The sequence below is a fragment of the Saccopteryx leptura genome, chromosome 5 (assembly GCF_036850995.1).
Source record: "Saccopteryx leptura isolate mSacLep1 chromosome 5, mSacLep1_pri_phased_curated, whole genome shotgun sequence".
NCBI lineage: Eukaryota > Metazoa > Chordata > Mammalia > Chiroptera > Emballonuridae > Saccopteryx > Saccopteryx leptura.
In genome coordinates, this window is record NC_089507.1 from 51,779,821 (window position 1) to 51,804,629 (window position 24,809).

General features: G+C 35.6%; 1 protein-coding gene across 3 annotated transcripts in view; it reads right to left on the minus strand.

Annotated features, from left to right (window-relative positions):
* Positions 1-16,489, minus strand: part of LOC136405425 (UDP-glucuronosyltransferase 2A2) — a 66,257-nt gene extending 49,768 nt beyond the window's left edge. The window contains exons 1-2 of one of the 3 annotated variants that reach the window (XM_066384822.1): positions 15,708-16,489; positions 4,323-4,952 (exon numbers count right to left, since the gene is read on the minus strand). In XM_066384822.1, coding sequence (XP_066240919.1) covers positions 4,323-4,952; positions 15,708-16,425 — 1,348 coding nt within the window. In that variant the 5' untranslated portion in view covers positions 16,426-16,489. Of the gene's footprint in view, positions 1-4,322; positions 5,179-11,302; positions 11,325-15,707 lie in introns of those variants that run through there. The other 2 variants (XM_066384819.1, XM_066384821.1) reach the window with 2 other exon arrangements.
* Between the last annotated feature and the right edge of the window lie 8,320 nt (positions 16,490-24,809).

The following is a 24,809-nucleotide window of genomic DNA, read 5'->3' on the forward strand; positions in this document are numbered from 1 at the left end:
GGTTGGTAAGAATGTTTAGTCATTAAGTTAAATATAGATGATACAATTAGCAAAGGCATTAATTAGGCACAGAATCACCAAATAGAGAACTAGACCAGAGATTCCTGATGGATGACAAACTGAAAATGAAAGGTAATGTAATTATGTCACTTTTACAATTAAAGAATGAATTAGATGGCTGACAAAAGGAAAATCCAAGTAAATAACAATGATGAATGAAAACTAAGTTATTAGTTTTCAGGAGTTATTCAGTCTAATAAGGATCTGAGAAAGTGTGGAGAGTAGCTTTGTATTAGAGGGATCCAAGAGGTATATACCTTTGACAAAACAATCCACACTGTATGCTTTATGTACATCTTTAGCCGGAGGTCAATTAGCCTATAATAATAAAAAATGGGATAACACTATACATCAATAGTATTGTTACAACTTAAAAAAATTCTAAGAGCTGGTAAGAATGGAAAATTATTGGAATTCTAGCGACTGACTAAGGGATTATAAATTGATACAAGCACTTGGGAAACTAGATTTTAGCAGTACTTACTACAGCTAAACATACGCATATGCTATGTCCTAGCAATTTCACTCATGAATATACCTACCAGTATGGCACATGCATATTTACCAAAAGATCTGTAAAAGAATGTTTATAGCAGTGTTTAGCATAAATAGCACCAAGATGAGCTACATGTCTATCAACAGTAGAATGGATAAGTAAAATGTGATCTATTAATTTAATAGAATCTATATAACAATGAGAATGAACAAACTATTATCTACTTGCAACAACTAAGACAAATGTAATAAACATAATGCTAAATAAAGGAAGCAAAATATGAAAGAGGACAAAGTGTGTGACTTATTTATCTAGAGTTTAAAAGCAGGCAAAATTAATCTGGTGTTAAGAGTCAATAAAGTGTTCACCCTTAGATGGGAGTTGTAGGGGTTGGTAGGAGGAATGGAAAGAAGTTATGGGTTGTAATAATATTTTCTTTCTGCATTTGGGTACTGGTTGCATGGTTTGGTTTACATTGTAAAATCTCAATGAACTGTAAATGTTTGTTTTATGTTTTAAATTTCAAAAGAAAGTAGTTTATAGCCCTGACCACAAGAAAGCTGCACGTGAGAATGAATTAGAAGACTTGCATAACAGAAGATTAACAGAGAGAACTAAGTTTTCCAGAAAATGGATGAAAGGTTGGGAAAAGGGCTTAGAATGGGTGTGAGACACACACACAAAAAAACTAAAAAACAAAATCCTGGGTCCCAATAGGAAGCCAGCGATCAAATGTAAGGAATTTAGCTCAGTCCTAGCCATGTGGGTGAGGGGAAATTTTTAGAAGCTGTTTTTCTTCATGAGCTAGAAAAAGATAGCATTAGATCTAGGAAATCTATCTAACATAGATGAAAAGAGAGCCCAACACAGAACCAGCATGGTACTGACAGATATAAATTAACTACACTGACCAAGAAGTGCAGAAGTTAGTACTGGGCCTTTTGCTTTCCTGATTTGCAGTGCACTGGAAAAAACAGACTGGGAACGAAGACACAGGCAAAATGGGGCCATCCAAGTCACCTAACCTCTTTAGCTATTGTCACTACAGTGTTCCAGCCCATGCCTTTCGATAGCTGTGGGAAAGGTTTGTCTCAGATCCAACCCATATCAGAATTTTCTACATGTGCTACAGCATATCACTTATTTCAAGGGATGGGGCAGAGATCAGGCTCAGTGCAATCTGAAGGTGCCCTGGAGAACACTGGGCCTGGCTGAGAGTCATTGGTAGACAATTGCTGTGCAACGAACTGCAACTGAATAGCAATGATTGTCATATTTTCAAGTATGCCTGCTCCCCCATTAGGTGTTAGAAGCATATTTGAAATTGAGTTGATGATCATTTTTATTGGTTCATCAATAAGATTTAGGACCTTCTGTCTGATAAATAGAACAGTATTTTTAACCAGTGCATTTAGATATTTCCTTCCTTTCCTTTAATATAGATATTTCGAGTTTTCTTTACCATTGTTAATCATGCTATTTTTCTGTTTTATTTTTCCCACAGAACTGAAGAACAGCCATTTAAATGATAATTTCACAGATATTTTACACGTCATTAAATCTCCTGTGTTCAAAGATGATATCAAATATAAAGTTCGTGCCTTATTATTTCAGTATTGGTTCACAGTTACCAGGTGTCCTTGACACCTTAAAAATATAATTGAAAACAAAAGACAAAATTGGATTATACCAGTTCTTCCTGACAGTATACCTCAATTTGAAATAAAATATTCAAGATACCAATATGTTGTTTAAATAGGGTTAGTAACATGAGGAGCATGAAGGATTTAAGTAAATGATATACTTAATTTCTCAACATGTGGGATTTCTGAGATAATCCTGTGAAAATGAGAAGTTGACAACATGTTTTTCCACATATTATATAATTTGTCATGGCCTTGCCTGAGTTCACACAGTGGGCATGTAGAGCTCAAGCCCAAAATCTTAGGTGCTTTTCAGAACCCTTCACAATTTTACTTTTTTGGTCCCCTTACTTAAGGTCTCTAGACTATTATCTTATGCAGTACCTGCAGTAGTCAGCATGTGATACAGATACAGGCAGTGATCATTATTATTGAGCACATTTTGGAAGTCTTAAAAATAATCATGTAACTAACATCTAAATTTACAGAAAATATGTTTTGAAGCATATAAAATTTGGAATTAGAAACAAAGAAAATATAGTTAACTTGCATTATAAAGAATATTAAAACAATTTTATTTTTAAAAGTCTCATTATCATATCTTCAAGGGTATATGTAAATTTCAATGAACTTGTATAAGTTTTGTTTCTATGTGTGATCTGGTCAATATCCTTTTTCTAGACTAATTCTATGAAACATTTTAAAACTTTAAGTGATAGATAATTGGATGAAGAATATTTCAACATTAGGGGAAATATATATGTATATATTTACATACACAAATCTACTTGTGAAAGATAAGATTAATGTCAAGTTACAATAAAAATATTCTTACATGTATAGCTTGCCACAGGTCTTCGTAGTTGTTCTTATTTATGCATGAAGTCTTCCTCCTCCAGAGAGCCTATTGGCTCTCCGCCTCACTATCCTCGGGTCTTTGTTGGAAAGTCACCTTTTCATTTAAGACCTTCCTTGGCTATCCTATTTAAATACTCCCAAAACAATCCAGTTTTCTTACCCTATTATGTAGCATATATTACACTTTAATATCTTATATTTTTTGCATATTTGTTTTATTTATCATCTGTCTCCTCTTACTAGAATGTAAGCTCTGTGGGGGTAGAAATATTGATGTTTTCTGACTGTTGTATTCCCAGAACACAGAGAAGTTGTAGATACTGGATTGTTGTTCAATAAATATTTTTTACACAAAGAAAGCAAGATAAGAAGAATGAAAGGAAGGAGAAAGGAAAGAAAAGGAATGAGGGAAGAAAGGGAAAAAGTGAAGGAAAAGAAAGAGCAGAAAAGAAACAGAGGAAGAGAGGAAGGCTGAAAGTTGTATAAAAGAACAATATTTTAAATATTGTCTTTATAAGAAAGTACCATTGATAGTATCAATTATTAGTTCCTGTTATTAATTAATATCCCTAATCCTACTAGTAGAGGAAAAAAATTATTAAGAGAAGAAGAAAATAGAAAAAGAAAGGAAAGAAGGCTCATAATAGACTAAAAAAAAAATGATGTAAATAGTCAGAATTGGCCTTGACAGTTGGCATTATTTTGCTTGATCCCTATAAGGAATCTGCAAGACAAGGAAACTTGAAACTTGCCAAAAGATACTGAAAAGTTAAGATTAAGACAGTGCTAGCCCAAATATTCAGAAGAGGCTAAGAGTGGAGAGATCATGAGAGGCAGAGGAAGGTATAAAGTCAGGTTTCCCATGTGCTATCCTTGGATTTTAAATTTTCTATCAAGAAAAGAATGAAGAATCAGGAAGGAAAGGCAAATCACATATCACTTCAAAACGTTTGCCAAGGTTTTTTTTGCCAGTGTCATATTTTATCCTACTAAAGATGCTTCCATTTATTTTTGAAGATTTGATTTATACATTGAAAAGCTATTTCTTAAAAGGGCCCAAGATCATTTGCATTAATTGCACACATATTAACACCATAATTTTATTTTTAAGGAATTTATCCAAAGATAATATGGATTTGTATGAAGATATAAGTATATTTACTTCAGTTAGTATATGCAATAGGATGAGAACTTTTTACTGTATTAACAATATGAATAAATAAGGTATCTACAATCATTAATAAGAGGACATTTTTAAAACTTACCTAGAACTTTGCTGTAGTATGAATTCCATTCTCCCCAGTAGGACTGAAATATATAGTCTTGCAGAGGATAAGATATGGTATTTTTAACCCTTTCACCAAAGGTCATCTGGTCAGTGAGCTCTGACAAGGCTGCAGGCACATAGGAGGCAGGTGAAGGGATTTTCCCACAGTGTCTCTCTACTGTTGAGGCTGGAGAGAACCTCAATGTGTACATAAATGGAATTCCTAATTTCAGAGCAACCAAGTCCCCACAAATTGTTACTGGGTCAGCTACCAACACATCAAAACCACCTTTCTGAAGTCTTGACATTAACTTGGGGTTGTTTAATACTCCATCACAGATTTGTATATTAATTTGAAAGAAGGTATCTAGGAGTTTTCCTAGTTCTTTGTAGAAAGTCCAGAGTGTGAGAGGAGTTGGTCTATGGTCTATCCACAACATTATCATATGTTCAATTAAGGAATCTATATTGCTCTTCTTGAAGGAAACGGGTATCACCTCAAAATTCACAGGAGAATCAGGACTGGAGTTGATGAATAGAGTTGCTGATGAAGCCAGTACAGTCACATTGTGATTTCTTTGAATCAGCTCTTCCAAAATGATCTTAATATTTAACCAATGACTACCATCTGTTGGCCAAATTAGCACATTTCCACTTAGAACAATTTTAGTCAGAGTCAAATTAAGAACCAAGAGAAAGACAAACTTCTTATGTATGATGATATCCATTATAGAAACCAACCTATTGTAGCTCTTTGCAGATGAAAATAAACTTTCAATGTTTATTTAGGTAAGGTTTTTTTTCCAAATAAAATATTTAATGTAACAGTTACACTCATTTATAGGTCAATTGATCTACAAATTAAAAAGAAACAATATAATTAAAATTCTTATGTTCATTAATATGATTATTTCAACAACAAAAAATGAAATAGTCTTATTTTTAAAAGTCTTATTTAAAAAAGCAGAAAGGTTATAAACCTGGTATTTGTATACTCTATAACAGGGGTCCCCAAACTTTTTACACAGGGGGTCAGTTCACTGTCCCTCAGACCATTGGAGGGCTGGACTATAAAAAATAACTATGAACAAATCCCTATGCACACTGCACATATCTTATTTTAAAGTAAAAAAACAAAACGGGAATAAATACAATATTTAAAATAAAGAACAAGTAAATTTAAATCAACAAACTGACCAGTATTTCAATGGGAACTATGTGCCTGCTTTTGGCTAATGAAATGGTCAATGTGCTACTCTCACTGACCACCAAAGAAAGAAGTGCCCCTTCCGTACAACGGGGGCTGGATAAATGGCCTCAAGGGGCTGCATGCAGCCCTCAGGCCGTAATTTGGGGACCCCTGCTCTATAATAATAACCATGATTTACAAATGTGACCCAATTTAATATATCTTTCCAAAATTAAGTTAAATGAAAAATAACTTTTTATTGCTAAAACCACTTTGTCAAAACATGAAGTTCCTTCAAGTTGTATGTTTTCATATAAGGTATTTTTATATACAAAATGGATTACCCATAGGAAGTATGCTCCAATTAGAGCATTATCCTTGTACTTTTAATCAAGTTGTCATTTTCATTCCAATCTGTTTAAGGAGAGGACTCCAAAGGTTAATAAAATAACTCTAAAATACTCAGAATCATATTTAATAAGATTTTGTATATAACACTTAATGAGTGCTTAATCTGTATAAAATAAAATCAGAATAAAGTTTTTTTTAAAAATATATATATATCATATAATGCTATTAGTTTGAATTGAGAATCCTTAAAACAACATTTTTGTATAGAAATTCTTTCTTATATATAGTATTTTCCACCCCAAAACATGCCCTTACTTGAAGCTCTCTTCTTATGTGCTTCCTAAGCATTGCACAGCATGGTTAGGATTTAATTGTGCTGATTTATTTTTCAGTGCCTCTCAGACTTGGAGGTAGCCCCAGAGACCATAAAAGCTTGGAAACCTGCCTTAATACTGTTTTAGGAACATGAGGAATCAACTCCTTACTAACTTTAAAGTTTTAGCCACACATCAGTGCTTCAATTTTATTTGTGTTCCTTGATTGGCATTTAGTTAATTCTTTTGAATGCTCAAATTTAGATAAACTTTTTCCCCTTTGTTTTGTTGTGTATAAACTGAGTATCTTTTTAGAGCTTTCATTTTAGCCCCAGGTCTTCCATCAAATGCTTCACCACTTTCTTGATTATTACCTCAGGCAAGTTACTGAACTTTCTCATTACAAAATGGGAGAGAATGGTGGGGCTTATTTCTTATAGGTGTGAGGACTGAGTATAAATTAGTCAGACAAGATCTGTGTGCAAGAAATGGTAGCTATAAGTGATATTGTAGAAACAGAATCTTACTTTAAAAATGACCAATTTTTGCCTGGTCAAGGCACCTATGGCAGTTGGTGCTTCCTGCTCTTTCCCTCCTTTATTCTCTCTCTCTCTTTCTCTCCCTTCTCTAAAATGAATATATATTTAAAAATGACCAATTTAATCAGATCTCACTACCTCTTCTCATTCTTTTCTGAGGCACCTGAGTTATGGTGTCAAGGGGTAGCAGAGTTGCCGCCTTAAAATATGCCTTGAAGGGTATTAATTATTTTAAGCTGGTTATTTTCAAAAAGTAAAAGACTGAAGAGAAAACTTTGACTTTCCCCCTAACTGCCCAAAAAGAATTGGATCAAGGACCTGCTCCAGGAAAGGAAATATCACAGATTATTATACTTTTATAGATCTAGAGTGATATGGACAAGGAAGAACCTAACAGGGCCCCTTTAGTCAGTCTTCTTAGTGACTTATTGTTAAAGATGGCCCAGCGGACATTTATTTACCAAACATTTGCTTTTCTATCTCCATGTGAATTGCCTTCTTACTCTTTGAAATCCCAAAGCACACTACCCCTTGTTCTCCTTAGCTCAGCATGGCATGTAAGCTTAACTGCCTGCCTGATCTGTCCTCAGTCTCATAGTCTATGTATGGAATCCCTGTATGTACATACATAATAATTTTGGTTATTTTCTACTGTTAACCTGTTTCATGTTAATTTGGTTATTCATCCAGCAGGAAGAATTTAGATAGACAGGAGGAAATTTTATATTTCACTCCCACAGTGCAGATGTTCCCAAACACTGCAAGTTCTCCCACAACTTTCAGCAGTGCTTAGTCTCTAGTACCAAATTTACAAACGACTTTAATAAATACACAAATATTGTAAATATATTATATATATTATATTTATCTAAGATGGAGTCAGTGCTGACATAGCAGGGGAACTGCCTTGTACATCACATACCTCAATGCTTTGGAATTTTAAAACAAGACAAAATAACCTTTGGACTGGGCCTAAAGCAACATTATGTCCCAAAGTACTATTATAAAGGTAACAAAAAAAAACAAACAAACAAATATTGTGACTGACTAAAAATTTAATACACTGTTTAGATGTATTAATGTTAGATGTATTAATGTTTAGATGTATTAATGTTAGATGTATTAATGTTTAGATGTCTCCTGTGTTGGTTTATCTACACCACTAGAAATGCCTTCCTTCTACTGATGCAGTTGTTCCCTTTCCCTTTTTCAAATATACCTATTGGCTTTGTCTCCTATCCAGAACACTATTTGGGTTCTGGCTGAATCAGTGCTTCCAAAATAGCTTTTTTTTTTTTTTTTTTTTTTGTTCCAGAGACAGAGAGAGGAACAGACAAACTGGAAGGGAGAGAGATGAGAAACATCAATTCTTTGTTGCAGCACCTTAGTTTCTCAGTGATTGCTTTCTCATATGTGTCTTGACCAGGGGGCTACAGCAGACCGAGTGACCCCTTGCTCAAGCCAGCGAACTTGGGTTCAAGCTGGTGAGCCTTGCTCAAACCAGATGGGCCCGCGCTCAAACTGGCAACCTCGGGGTTTTGAACCTGGGTTCTCCACGTCCCAGTCTGATGCTCTGTCCACTGTGCCACTGTCTGGTCAGGTGATAGTTATTCTTTTTTTTTTTTTTTTTCATTTTTCTGAAGTTGGAAACGGGGAGGCAGACTCCCACATGCACCCAACTGGGATCCACCCAGCTTGTCCACCAGGGGGCGATGCTCTGCCCACCCGGGGCTTCGCTCTGCCACAATCAGAGCCATTCTAGCGCCTGAGGCAGAGGCCACAGAGCCATCCTCAGTGCCTGGGCCAACTTTTGCTCCAATGGAGCCTTGGCTGCAGGAGGGGAAGAGAGAGACAGAGAGGAAGGAGAGGGGAGGGGTGGAGAAGCAGATGGGCGCCTCTCCTGTGTGCCCTGGCTAGGAATCGAACCCGGGACTCCTGCACGCCAGGCCAACGCTCTGCCACTGAGCTAACCGGCCAGGGCCAATAGTTATTCTTTTTAATTTCAAATAAATGTCTGTTACCTCTCACTTTGGCTTTTTTAGGTTAATAGTATAAAACTCAGGAGTATACCTATAAAAATTATAACCTCCATTATCTTTTATTAAGGGAGAATAAAGAGTGGTAACTCTCTGGGAATTGTGCATGACCCACAACAAATTTTATCTTGGCTTCATGCCTGGGGCTATCTTGTTCATGGATGTTGGACAGATAAAATATATTATGCTCACTTTGTTAAAGATGGCGCTGCCCACAGTGAAGCTCATTGCCCAGGTGATATTTGTTGTCCTTCATGGGATGGGCATGATTTTTTAATGTGTATTGGCGGCAGGCTGTGGGCAGGCAGGATCCTTGTAGCCTGGGGCTTGGTTTTAGGACTAAGCCTTTCCCACCCTTTTTGATGTGGGGTGGTGCAATCCCATCATGTCTCTGATAACTGACTTTGTATTAGAGACTTCCCTATTTGTATACTGGATTAAAGGTTTTGATTTCTACACTATAAAATGGGGGCAGACTGGGAGCTTGTTCTCTGGGTTCCTGAGATTAGCATTAGAGAGGATAGCAGAGTAAGGCCATATGGAGGAGGCCAGGAGAAGCAGCCAAGATGGTGGAGTGCTGAGGGAGAAGCCAGTTTGTGCAGAGTTTGTGCAGGGAGAAGGAACGAGTTGGGGAACAGAAGGGAATAAGTCTAGTGAGGTAGAAACCTTTGATTCAAGGAATACTCGGATGAGTCAGTGGCTTTGGGAGCCCTGAATGGAAAGGGAAGTGTTTTCCCACTGTGTGTATTACTGGCCCACTGGGTGCAAGCTAGGATTAAAGATGATGGTCCACCAGTTCTTGGCTCCATTGTTTCATTAATGTTTGTCCAAATCTAATGTGAATCTGCATGGGCCAGGCGGCTGGGATGGTGGCCGTGGATACAGGCTTTACAATGGGTCACTGTGGAAAAGCTAGTGCTACCAGCAGTTATTTGCAAGGTTCTAAAAAAAGTAAGATTAAGGTTATTTAAAAATGGAGGAAGAAAGGACAAAAAGAAGAAAAGACAGAAGGAAGGAAGGAATAAATGAAAGAAAGGAGAGCAAAGAAAAGACAGAAGAAATAGAAAAAAGAAAAGAAAAAAGATGCAAGTAAAAATATATTACTTTTTAGGGAAAAGATTTCAATGCATTTTTTTTCTCCTTTAAAATGTCTACTGTAAATCACACTCAAATTTGTTTCATTTCTGTTACTTTATTTTACATTAATTACTTGTACACTGTGAGTACTTTAGTTCATGCAAAAAATCTAAATATTGTGGTCATAATTTTTCTTTTTTGGAGATCTACTTTTTTTTATTTAATGTAATATATTTTCAAGATAGTTTATTGTCATAGATGGCATTAGGTCTTAGAGATTGTTCAGCTAATTATTTACATATAATAATACATTATATATTATATAAATATAATATACAAAGATTATTCACACACACACAATAAATGTTTTTATAAGGCCAAAATGTAAAACTATTGGTAGCAATAGGTAATGTTTATGGATTATACATATTTTTTACTGGCAGTGAAATGCTACATTATTCTTTCCTTAAATGTTTCTTTAGTTTCGGTGGCTTTTTTATTTAAATATGAACATAAAAATAAAATTTACCTGGTTCACCTTTAAACAAGTATATTTGGAATCTATAGCAGGCTGTTCTTTCCTGTAGTTAAAGAGAAGCTTTCTTAAGACCAGAAAGCTATCCTCAGGCAAATTTCCCCAGGCAACACAATCACCTAGAGACCTGTGCCTAAAAAAATAACAAGTTCTCTAGTGATAGCAAAGCCTTACTAAACTCCATTCAACAAACTAATAGAACAGCAGATTTCAAAAGCCACAGACACTGAGAGAAAGAAGAAAGTACCCAATAGAGAATAAACCTAAAATATTCAAAATAAATGCTAAATTTGCGCTTAAAATTTTAAAAGGAGAGAAAAAAATTCTAGAAAATTGGCATCAGAAAGATTTTAATTTGAAAATTATTTTCTCAAACTGGCAGTTACATAATTTTATTTTAATGTGTTTGATTTTTCTAAGCCTCAACATTATTGTCTGTGATAACACTTTTACCTTCACAAATTTATTGCAAGGACTAAGATATAATGCTCACGAAGCCTTTACCACAATGCCTGATGCACAAAAGATCAACAAAGATTAACTGCAATTATCATAATGATATCCATGAGTTTAAACCAAATACTCATGACTTGAAATAAAAGAAGTAACTCTGACATTAAAATATCCAATTTCTAGCAATTAGCGAAGATTAAAGACTTGCTTTGAGGTTCTCATTGCATTACACTGCAAAAAACTAATCTTACAGAAGTTTCTTCTACTTATTTACTCAGGTTTGACGGTGGGAGACCTGAAGGTATCTGGATTCATTGCAATGACTTTGATTAGAGCATTCAAGCTAAAGTAAAAGATAAATTCAAGTTACAAATTGGAAATGTTATTCTTACAAGTAAGTCTTATTTATCATTTACATTTATCACATGTACAAAAACTTGCAACAAAAAAATTACTCTGTCATGTTATTACTATTACTTCTTACCTGGTGTTGTGAATATGAGTGCCCATGTCTCGACCTCAACAAGAATGTGTTTTAGGAAAACAAACTTAAATAGTCATTCTAAGTCAGGAAAATATAACTTGATTAGAAATATGATATCAAAATCAGAGCATAAGAACATTTTTAGAAATCTTCATTACATTCCCATGAACAAACTGTTAAGAAGTATTAGTCTTATGTGAAGATGGAGAATAGTAGAACAGTGTGGTTGTATTACTGGCATTAACTTACAGCACAATACAATGGAGCAGGTTTATCTGGGGCTAATCTCACCAATATGAATAAGGAGCATTGTAATCATGATAATTATTACTCCAAGGTTCGTTAGAAGCAGTTGATAAAAATTTAAATAATGAGATAAAAATGAAGACATATATAGTGAACAAAGAATTCTCCACTTCTTCAATTTTATAAACTGAGGTACTACGCATATTCAGATGTCACTGTTAGTTTACTGCATGCATGAGGAGATTAAAGAGATTTTGCAGATCTTAACAGTTCATTGCCTCATAAATGACCATTTCTTTATCTTCTACTTTTCATTGTTAGCCCCATAATGTTGACTATTTAATTTCTATCACCATAGGATACTTTGTAATCCTTATAGTAGTTATGCTTATTCTCTCTAAATAACAGAATATATAGGTTTTTGTTTATATTTCAAGAGATAAAAATCTATTTTTTTAATATGGGGATTATTTAATGTATCTAAAGACAATGCAGCAATTATAACTTCCCTTAAAACTCACCAATAACTCATGCCTATATGGTCAACTCATTTATTAAAAAGGTTCCAAGAATATGCAACAAGGAAAAAAAGTCTTTTTAATAAGTGGTGTTGGGATAACTGGTCAGCCATATGCAAAAAAAAAAAACAAAAAACAAAAAACAAAACCCAAAAAACTGAACACTATCTTGCACCATACACAAAAATTAACTCAAATTGGATTAAAGACCTAATTTTAAGACCTGAAACAATGAAATTCCTTAAAGAAAACAAGCAGTAATTTCTTTGACTTGGTCTTAATGATGATTTTTTTTTTATTTGAAACCAAAAGGCAATAGAAGCAACTATAAACAGAGAAACTACACAAAGCTAAGAAAGCATCAACACAGCATCAGAAAACATCAACAAGTGAAAACGCAACCATCCCAAAGAGAGAAAATATATTGCCGATCATATGTATGATAAAGTGTTAATATGTAAAATATATAAAACTCATATAACTTACTACAAAAAAAATAAAACTGACTAGAAATGGGCAAAGGATTTGATACTTTTTGAAAGGAGACATACAAATGGTCAACAGATATATTAAAGGGTGTTCAACATCACTAATCAACAGGGAAATGCAAATAAAAACCACAATGGCCTATCACCTGACAACTGTTATCAAGAAGACAAGACATAGCAAGTATTGGTGAGGATGTGGAGAAAAGGGAACCCTTGTGCACTGTTGGTGGGAATATATATTGGTACAGCTACTCTGGAAAACAATATAGTCATAAACCATTTATAAGGTTCTGAAAAATGCATTGTTAGACAATTTTGTTGTGCAAACATCATAGAATGCACTTACACAAACATAGATGGTTAAAACTTATTAGATACCTAGGCTATATGGCAAAGCCTATTGCTCCTAGGCTACAAGCCTGTATAACATGTTATTGTACTGAAAACAATAAGTAATTATAAAAGTCTAAACATATATAAACATTAAAAAGGTACAGTGAAAATGCAGTAAAGATAAAACAAGGCATTGCAATGAAAGGAGCTTGCAGGACTGGAGGCTGCTTGGTGTGAGTCAGTGACTGAGTGGTTAGTGAGTAGGAAGGCCTAGGATATTTCTGCACACTACTGTAAATTTTTAAACATTACATTTTATCTACACTTACTTTATAAAACATCAGATTAAATCAAGTACAAGAGAAAATGATGCAATCAGGAGACATAGTAAACTCAAGATGTGTGACGCCGCTACTAGTGTAACAAGGCATACTTATAGCAAACTTTTTTTAGTAAGTAGAAAAAGTACACTCTAAAATAATAATTCCAAGTATAGTTTTGGAAATACATAAACCAATAACAGAGTTGATTATTATTATCAAGTATCATGAATTGTACATAATTGTATGTGCTATATTTGTATACTACTATCAGCACAATAGGTTTGTTTTATATCAGAATTACCACACACAAAAATAATGCATTGCACTACAATGTTACAGTATCTACAACTGTCATCACTAGGTGATATTTTTCAGCTCTATTATAATCTTATAGGACCCCCCCTCATATACGTGGTCTATTTTTTACCAAAACATTATTATACATGGCATGACTTCAAACAGATTACTAAAAAAAATTTAAACTATTATACAATCTACCAATTCCACTTCTTGAGAATATATCCAAAGGAAAAAAAAATCAATATTTCCAAGAAATGTCTGAACCACCATGTTCAGACATTTTATTTGCAATAGACAAGACATGGAAACAAACTAACTCTTCATTAATGGGTGAATAGGTAATAAAAATGTGATTTATATATACATTGGCATATTATTCAGCTATAAAAAGAAGGAAATCCTGTCATTTGCAACAATATGGAAGGAACTTGATAACTGAATAAATCAGACAGGGAGAGACAGATACCATATGATTTCACTTACATGTGGAATCCTAAAAAAATAAACAAAAGAAACATAAAAACAAAAAACCCAAACTAGAGGTGGGAGAAGGGGAGGGTCAAAATGGGTAAAGAAAGTCAAACATACAAACTTTCAGTTATAAACTAAATAAGTCATGGAAACGTGATGTACAGCATGGTTACTATAGTTAATAATACTGTGTTGTATATTTGACAATAGCTAAGATAACTTAAAAGTTTTTATCACAAGGAAAAAACTTGTAATTATGAGTAGAAATGGATGTTAACTAGACTTACTGTGGCAATCATTTTACAATATATAAATATATCAAATAATTGTGTGGTACACCTGACACAAATATATTTTATGTCAATTATACCTCAATTAAAAAATAATAATTATTCTCTTTCTTACACCTCATAATACTCTAACCAATTAGCCATCAGTTTTTATTCATTTTACCTGATAAACTACTAGTATTAATTAAACAGTTTCTATATTCTAGACATTATTCTAATTTTTTTAATATGTTAACTAATTTATTCCCTTCAGGAGCCCTGTTCAAGATGGGATAAATTAATAAAGGTACAAAGAAACTTAATTACTTATTTTTGGTCACATATGTAAACAGAAATTGCTTTTCAAGAGCCTGCTCCCAGGTTGTTACTATATATTTTGATCTGTATTATTTTTCTGGCTCTTAAGCTACTTTATTAGTCCATGCTCTTGCCATATCTTGCCTGGAGTGATGCCGTAGCCTGCAGTGTAACTTTTGTCCCCTGTAAGTCCACATCTGTCTATGTGTTTTATATGTAATAATACATCTCTTTAAGCTGTTCTCAATTATTTATTAGATACAAAGCAAGATGTTTAGCATGACATACAAGATGCTTTGAAAATATTTAATTCTTGCAATACTGACATCTTCAGAGTGCTTTACCATGCCTCCCCACCCTACACTGTAACTTTCTTAAATACTGACTCATTAGTAGTACCCACCACACTGTATATTTCTAGGCTCCACAACACTGGCACGCTTAGTTTTTAGGAAAATTCATATTTACTATTTAAAAATACTCTTGCGCATCACCTCTGAAGTTTTTCAGAACACCACTCTATCATATGCTGCCTATCTTCTATATACCATTCTGTACGTTGTATATATTTTTATTATTCATGTCATTCATATCGTAAATATTCCATTTCATGTCTAACTTCTCTGAAATCCTTGAAGCCTGGAACTCTGTCTTTTTTGTGCCTTCCCTATCCAAAGGAGTGCCTATTAAACAGTAAGAAATCTATGAGCAATAATCAGAGATTATCCACATACATGTGTTTTTAAACACACACACAGACATAAATGTCTATTTATAATGACCTTGTAAAAAGTTTAATCTCTTTCAGCTATCCCCATGTACCATTAAAGTTGCTAGGCAATTTCTATTTTCAATGCAATATGTAAGTAAGAATCAAGGTCTATTTTTTTAAACTAAGGTATTTGTCACTGTATCTTATGCATAAAAAACTTAGTTGGTATTTTCAAGTCCATAAAATTAGAAAACAATACACTATAGATACAAAGGATATTGTCTTTTATGTTTTTTTTCTGCATCAAATGATAATAATAGATAGTAATCAACGTGTAGGATTGAAAAAATATAGTCATATAAAAAAGAAAAAAGGTCACAAAACTATGTTTACTTAGATTCAAATAATAGAAAAAAAAGTTACATACCCAAAGCTTTACTATAATAAGAATCCCATGATTTCCAAATAGTATCAAACATGTAGGCCTGTAGATGGTAAGAGATGAAATTTCTTACTCTGTCGGTAAAAGACATCTGGTCAGTGAGTTCTGATAAAATCGCAGGAACATAGGAAGGAGGATATGGTGTCTTCCCACAGTGCTTTTCCACTGTTGATGCTGGAGAAAACCTCAAGGAGTACATAAATGGAATTCCAAGTTTTAAAGCTACTAGATCACCACAAGGAAATACTGGATCTGATATCAGGACCTCAAATTTGCTTTTCTTCATCTTTTCCATCAGCTTTTGGTTTTTGAGAACACCATCACAGATTTCCCTACATATCGCATGGAAGTCCTGGAGGACTTTGCCAATCTCCTGATAGAGCGTCCAAATGGTTGAAGGTGATGGTCTATTTTCCATCCATGTCAAAACAAAGTTCTTGATCACTTCTTCAACTTTTTCTTTGCCAAAGGGCACCTTATATACTTCAAATTTCAGAGGTGAATTATAGGTGGGCTCAATGAAAAGTGCACCAGAAGGAACTAGGACAGTCACATTATGCTGTTTTTTAATCAGCTCATCTATAATTGTCTTAACGTTTAGCCAATGACTACCTTCCATTGGCCAAATCAGAACATTCCCACCAAGAGTGATTCCTAGGAGACTTATCTGAAGAGACAATAGCAAAATGTTTTTTTTAAACATGATGTGGCTTGATGTAGAAGATGTTGATGAGATGTGACACAAATGAATTTCTCTGCTTTTCAAACTAAAAAAAAAAAAAGACAAATTATTTTTCAGTTTGATTCAAAGTAATGATATCCTTAAGAACTTTTTCTCTACTGAGTGTTATTCATCATGGTAGCTTCATATCTTATGATAATTACAAGTTTAAGGGTAATATGTTGCTTTAGATTTGGTTATGATTTTTTTTCTTAAACTTGATCCTTCAACTCTTTCTTTGCATCTCATAATTGTTAAATTCTTATGGTTAGATTGCTTGACACCAGAGTATATTTGAACTCTAACTCAGACCTTGGAACTGAAACTTCAGATGTTACCTGAAAAGTAGAGATGCTAACTTTATACTTTGCTTAGAATGTAGAAATGCTAATTCTATAGGTTTTTTAGTATTTAATACATTTTATATAATGTCATTAGCAATAATTATTATTATATATATAGTTACTAGTTATTAATAGATAAAGATTATTACAAAGAGAGTACTTAAAAGACAATCACTGAGAAAAAATTACAGGTAAATAACTAAACTATGTCCTATATATGCAGGAGGTGATGGGAAATGTTACTAGTGAATAGAAACTTTTGAAAAGGATTGCTAAATCCAGCATGTTTTTATAAAATGTGATGCTCAAAAAACTAGCTAGCCTATGTAAATGACAACTACATCTCTACCCAGACTCTCATAATTGCTGGCATTTGTTAACTGCTCACTCTGCATCAGATGGTATGCAAAGTGTTTACATATGTAAATACCACTTACTTTGCATTAAAAAGAGGTCCAATAAGGTAGATACAATCATTATTACTACATCAAAGAAGGAAGCATTGGATAGAGAAGCTGAGTAACTTGCCAAGTTCATAGAACAAATTAAGAAACTGATGATAGCTACCTTACGGCTCTTTGGCTCCAAAGCTTATTGTATTCAGAAAATTGATAGAAATGGAACCATGTCAAGACGCACATCTTGTTCCTTGAGCATTTGAAATGTTTAAACTGACCAAAATAACCTTTGACTGAGCCAAACTAACATTTTTTTAAAAGCAACTCTTTATGAAGTTAACAGAAAAACAGACCTGACTACAGGACTGCTGATTTTGGACATTCTTAAGCAGTAACCAACCAACTACTAGGATAGATTACCCCATTAGAGTGTATCATGGATATCACATTATCTACTATAAGGCATCTATCTATATAAATGATAAACTAGCCCAAACATGCTAACTCAATATAAAAAGTACAATACAAGTTTTTGTAACCCACACTGGATAATGTAGAATCAAGTCATAAGAATAAAAATCTTTGAAAATTGTGCATACATTTGTCCTTCAATAAACAGAGGTGACTCTTGTTTTAATACATCTGCTAAAATTAGAAATCCTACAATACTTAGTGATGCTTGTTCTGAGCTATCCTATTACCAAAGATAATGTCTGATGAGACATTAACTTCTTCATTAAAGCACTTACTAACCTTTACAAATTGCATTGTAGAGCTTAGCAGAGTAATCAGACAGTCACAAAGTGGATTGTAATTCAAAGCTCTGTGCAGTAAGACTTTCTAGTCTACACAGAATTTCTGCCTGCTAGGGTCCACCTGATCCATAGTGACTTGCCAGGAGATTTTTAAATAGTTATCATAATCCACTAGAATAAACAATTGATCTTAATTCTCCGTTATTTTATCCATTTTATTTACTATCAGAAAAGTCAGATTCAGTTGTGAAAATTAAAATGCAGTTATGTGCCATATTACAAGGTTTTCATCACTGAAGGACCACATATATGAGAGTAGACCCATAAGATTATAGTGGAGTTGAAAATTTTCTATTGCCTATTGACACTGTGGCCATCATCACACTGCATTTCAATTACTCGCGTGTTTGTGGTGATGCCTGTGTGAACGAAATGATTGCTATGCCAGTCATATAAAGGTACAGCACATACAAACATGTTCAGTACATAATATTTGATAATGATATAAACAGCTATGTTACTGGTTTGTGTATTTAGTATAGTACAATTTTTATTGTTATTTTATTTTTTTTTATTTATTGATTTTTAGAGAGAGAGGAATGAGAGAGAAAGAGAGAGAGAGAGAGAGAGAGAGAGAAGGGGGAGAAGCAGGAAGCATCAACTCCCATATGTGCCTTGACCAGGCAAGCCCAAGGTTTTGAACTGGCAACCTCAGTGTTCCAGGTCGGCGCTTTATCCCACTGCGTCACCACAGGTCAGGCCTTTATTGCTATTTTAGAGTATAGTTTCTATTTATTAAAAAGTTTGTTGTAAAACAATATACTATGTTACACGAGCCACAAGCTCATATTATGTCTTGATTGCATTATTTTTCTTGTGCTTGGTTTAATCTCATGCTATTTTATGAAATTGGTGTAGCCTAAATGCAGTATTTAAAAATGGCACAGTAGTGGAGATTACCCCTTTGCATTCACTCACCACACACTCACTGACTCACCCAGAGCAACTCTAGTCTTGTAACCTTCATTCATAGTAAGTGTCCAATTCTGGTATGCCATTTTAAAAAATCTTTTTTAAAGTATTTTTTTTCTCTTTAACTGTACTTATTCTACATTTAGATACATAAATACTTACACTGTGTCACAACTGCATACAGCACTCTGTACAGTAACACAGTGTACAGATTTGTAGTGTATGAGCAATAGGTGTGTAATAGGCTAGCCATCTAGGTTTGTGGAAGTGTTCTCTCTCTGATGTTTGCACATTGATGAAATCACCAAATGGCATTTGTTAAGAATTCATCCCCATCTTTAAATGGCATAGGACTGTATAGTTTTCATTCAATTTATATAAGTTTATTGGCTACCTAATATGCACAGATTTCCCTACTAATTAATCAAAGAGATACTTATCTAAACATCCATCCTCTGGGTGTAAGTAAGGTTATCGTACTGTAAAATGTCTAGGCAGTAACTGAGAAAAACAAAGTGGTTTTTTTTTCTCAAAAGTAGTTTTTCTCAAAATCACAATTACTAAGATATTTTAAAATATCAAAATTTTTATGATGTAACACACATGACAAAATTTTTTTTTGTATAATTGCTTGTCACTTATGTCCAGATGCTTCTGTTAATAAAAAGAAAACCAACTAATTAAGTTTTAGAGATCTTATGGTCCTTATTCAACAATTCATGATTCAGGCAGCATCCCATCTAGCAGACAGAAAGGAATTCAGAGGATCTGTACAAAATGAAGAACTGATATAGGCTGAAGTGGGAGGGACAAGGAAGTTATACTAACAAAAAACAGACTGGGCCCTGGCCGGTTGGCTCAGTGGTAGAGCGTTGGCCTGGCGTGCAGAAGTCCCGGGTTTGATTCCCGGCCAGGGCACACAGGAGAGGCGCCCATCTGCCTCTTCACCCCTCCCCCTCCCCTTCCTCTCTGTCTCTCTCTTCCCCTCCCGCAGCCCAGGCTCCATTGGAGCAAAGATGGCCCCGGCGCTGGGGATGGCTCCTTGGCCGCTGCCCCAGGTGCTAGAGTGGCTCTGGTCGCAACAGAGCGACGCCCCAGAGGGGCAGAGCATCGCCCCCTGGTGGGCGTGCCGGGTGGATCCGGTCAGGAGCATGCGGGAATCTGACTGTCTCTCCCCGTTTCCAGCTTCCAAAAAATACAAAACAAACAAACAAACAAAAAAACAGACTGGTGGCAAGGGCACCTTCCTTTAGGGAAATGGTAGGGATCCATCAGGCAGACTGCCTCACTGGTATAAACCCGGTAATTTCTGATGGATCAGTTTAAAACTCCATTCCTGGGAAAAGTCAAAACTGTAACAAGGCTTATTATAAATGACTCCATTTTGGGCCTTTTATTTCTCTTGTTTTATTTTAAATACTTCTAACTCTAAGATAAGTAACAAATACTGGATTGCTAATTAAGACTTTTCCTATACTTAATTCTGCAAAATAAATAAATAAATAAATAACAGCTAGAAGCAATCTCTTTAGAGCTCTAAAACATCATTTTATCTATTTCATCTCATCTGGAGAACTTTTTACTTTCTCTTAATTAAGAGAAGAAATTAAATGAGAAAGATAATTTTTAAACATTTGTTTACTCCAAGCACTATAATTGTTTAATCACTATTATTATATTTATTTAAATATATATTTATCTTATATTTGGTATATAATATTACATCAATTATATTATTTATGGTATGTTTATTCATTTATTATATAATAGTACATATTTTGCTATTTATTTAATTGTATTATTTGATATTCACAAGAGCCTCTTAAATTATTAACCAGCATAGTGTTAAGTTAATATTCTTTGGTATAAGTGACTCTAAAATTTAAATTCTTTTCATAATATCATGCTGAATTTGATAAACTATGATGATTTTTGTTGTACTTATACATGCAGTTTTCTTATCCACCCCTAATAGACTATAAAATAGATGCCCACTGTGCCTGATCAGGTGGTGGCGCAGTGGATGAAACGTCAGACTGGGATGCGGAGGACCCAGGTTCAAGAACCAGAGATTGCCAGCTTGAGTGCGGGCTCATCTGGTTTGAGCAAAGCTAACCAGCTTGGACCCAAGATCGCTGGCTCCAGCAAGGGGTTACTCGGTCTGCTGAAGGCCCGCAGTCAAGGCATATATGAGAGGGCAGTCAATGAACAACTAAGGTGTCGCAACGAAAAACTAATGATTGATGCTTCTCATGTCTTTGTTCCTGTCTGTCTGTCCCTATCTATCCCTCTCCCTTATTCTCACTCTGTCTCTGTAAAAAAAAAAAAAGAAGAATGCCTATTGTAAGTTCCACTTTATTTTTTGCAGGGTGCCTTTTTAAATAACCACTTAGGGTTAAACCTGGGAAAAGTTAGTGACCTCTGCTCCAACCATTTTATAAGTAATAAATGCTTGCTACCCTATTCTATATCTTTTGCTGACTTGTGACCTATGATTGGGGACTGCACTTCACCTGGTTCAACTGTGCACCTTCACTTCTGGGATCAGAAAGTAATAAATCTTGTGACTTTATTTCCATTGTGTGGGTGTATTGAAACAACTACTCCAATCAAAACAGCTCCTAGGATTTTAGGTCCCCAAAGTGGGAACTCAGATGCTGAGAAAGCTACCATCCCTCCCACCCCCTCACTCATCCCTACTTATGTCTCCTCATTTTGTAGGTCATAATCTGCGTATCTTAATTCTATACAACTCCAGTTTTACAACACAATTGGTTACCAGGCAAATGAGATTGTGGATACAGTTTGTACTCCTAAAAAATGCTCTGACCTGCAAATGGCTTATTAACTTTCTTGAAAGGATCTACTGTTTTCTTGCCATCTGTGGCATTGCATTATGCTCTGTCTATTGTAGTGTCTGGGTGTTGCCATGAATCCCACCCTAAATTGTGAGTGCTGTAGGCAATCAGACTCCCCTGTGGAAACCAAACTACAGGCCTCAGTCTGAGGTGGGTATATTCCTCAGAAGTCTCTCAACAAAACCCTCCTGAGTGTCAAGACTGGAGGTGATTGACAAAAATCATACTTGACAGTCTGGTATTGAGCCAAGATGATCTAAATGGGGCATTAGAGCTCTGCCTCTCTTCCCCAGGAAGGGACCGGGGACACAGTCTATCTTGGAAGCCAAGGGGAGTTACTCTATATTAGCACTGAAATGGGAGGCTAGTTGTTGGGCCTAGAGAAGGCAGGGAGTTAACTATGACCCCAGGTCATAGATATCCTTAGCCCCTTAGAATAACATTGACCCACTATGCTATTGCTAGACTTCATTTACCAAAGTATAGTTGCTTTATTGGATGGGTCATTTTCCCTAACCATAACTCCACACAGGAAATAAAAATAATTGCACCTGGACCCACCAAGAGAATGGGAACCCTTCCCCACAGTCACTGCTCATGGATCCAAAATCCTTCTGTTCAAGATTCCAATAGACTTAATACAGGCCAAAACCAGAGTGCGATTTAGGGGTCTCTTTGATTTCTGGGATCAACAAATGCTGTTTCCCAAGTTAGTGGCTTACTCAGCTGATTTACTGACCCTGTCCCCATTTGTCCACAAGAAGGTACCCCACATGAACCTGCAACTCACCCCTGCTCCCTATGATGTTCAACAGCTCTGATGGAGAAGCCCCCATGTGCCCTTCATAATCGTCCATATCTGCCCAGGCACCAACACTACATGAATCAAACCTATCCCTCAACTAAAAGAGCACAATTCTCATGGTCTTGGGCCCTGTGGCCCAGCCATCTGGAAAGAACCCCAACTTCTTCTCACCTCCTTGATGCCACAATTGGTATCCACCATGAACCCAGTGCCCTGAGGCTATTGCACATACCTGGCTCTCTAAATGTACATTTCTCCTACCTTTAATTTTTAATTTCTTTGTTTCTGTGCTGGCCCCTGGGAAGTTCTATCTGTCTAAACTTATGTACCTTAGTGTCCCCAGAACCAACCTTACAAGTCACTGAGCAAGATACCCAGTCATCTTTTTTCCCGCCTTCTCACATCAAAAGCATGCAGTATCCACCCTGGCCAGTTACCTCAGTCAGTTATATTGTCTTCCCGAAATGCCAAGGTTGTGCGTTTAGTCCCTGGCCAAGACACATACAGGAAACTACCAAGGATCTAAGTGGACAACTAAGAGGAACAACAAATTAATGCTTCTCTCTATATATCTCTTACCCTCTGTCTTCTTAAAATCAGTCAATAAATGATACTTTTTTTAAAAGTATGCAAATTCATCTTTAGTATTTTGAGAACATATGTGCTACTGTCCCTCAAAGGGCTTGGGGTAGGCCCCAATGCACTGGGAATGCAGTGACAAATCATTAAGGCAAACTCAACTGGTCAGCCATCTGGTTAACCATTTAGCTATGGATTATTTATTAGTCAAGGGAAATATTTATGTGTTTGTATAAGGTAGTAACTGCTGCATGGATATTAATAATTCTGGATAAATTTATACACAGTAACAAAAGATGACCCCATAAGTACAAGTATTCCATAATCTCGTTCATTTTTTTTTGTTTGTTTGTTTGGTTTTTTTTTTTCCTGAAGTTGGAAACGGGGAGGCAGTCAGACAGACTCCCGCATGCGCCCAACTGGGATCCACCCGGCATGCCCATCAGGGGGCGATGCTCTGCCCATCTGGGACATTGCTCTGTTGCAACCAGGGCCATTCTAGCGCCTGAGGCAGAGGCCATGGAGCCATCCTCAGCACCCGGGCTACTTTGCTCCAGTGGAGCCTCGGCTGCAGGAGGGGAAGAGAGAGACAGAAAGAAAGGAGAGGGGGAGGGATGGAGAAGCAGGTGGGCGCTTCTCCTGTGTGTCCTGGCTGGGAATTGAACCCAGGACTCCTGCACGCCAGGCTGACGCTCTACCACTGAGCCAACCGGCCAGGGCATCATTCATGTTTTTAAACAAATACCTACCTCAACCTTACCCAAGGACTTTGATTTATGTTATTGTCTGGACCCCAACAAAAGGGAGATGTGTGATGTCTAAGGACAACATTTCAAACTGTTATTTGTCTATGGATATTGGTGATTGTTGTTTTGCTTTGCTCAAATATTCTATGTGTAGGGTGACCAAAACCCTGGTACTGGTTTTTAATATCCCCACTGTCTAGACAGTGCCTATGAGTTTTCCTGGAAATTAGTTTCTAGGCATCATGAAATCAATTGCGATAAGAAAAACAACTTTGGAGAAAGAACAACTTTGTTTTTCTGCCTAGGTATTTTACAGTATAACAATAAACCTACACCCCAAATCTGGATATTTAGATAAGGACCTAAGTTTAGAATGCCTGCCATAATTTTCATTCTACTTTTCCCAGGGCACCTTTTAAAATAACCACTTAGAGTTAAGTCCAGAAAAATTAGTGACTTCTCCCCAACCACCTTAAAAGTAATAAGTGCTTGCTACCCTGTTCTTGATTTCCTGCTGGCATGTGACCTCAGATGGAAGATTGCTCTTCCTCTGGCTCAGTTGTGGCACTCACTTCTGGAATCTGTAAGTAATAAATCTTGAGACTTTATTGACATTGTGTGGTTGTATTAAAACTGCACCTTCAATTTAAATGACCCAATGGATTTCATCTCCCTAAAGTAAGAGTTTAAATGTTGAAGGTGCTACCTGCCAACCTTGTGTGAGTGGCTTGTATTGCTTTATTCAGTGGGTGATAACTTCAAATTCTTTATTCAATACACCAGCTTCAAATTCCCAATGTCGTAATGTGACCAGTATTAAGAGAGTTCTCAAGTTACGGAGGTAAATTTTAAATTTGACTGTGTTCATAATTTAAAATAAAATTTAGAACAGAGAACCCAGAAGTAAAC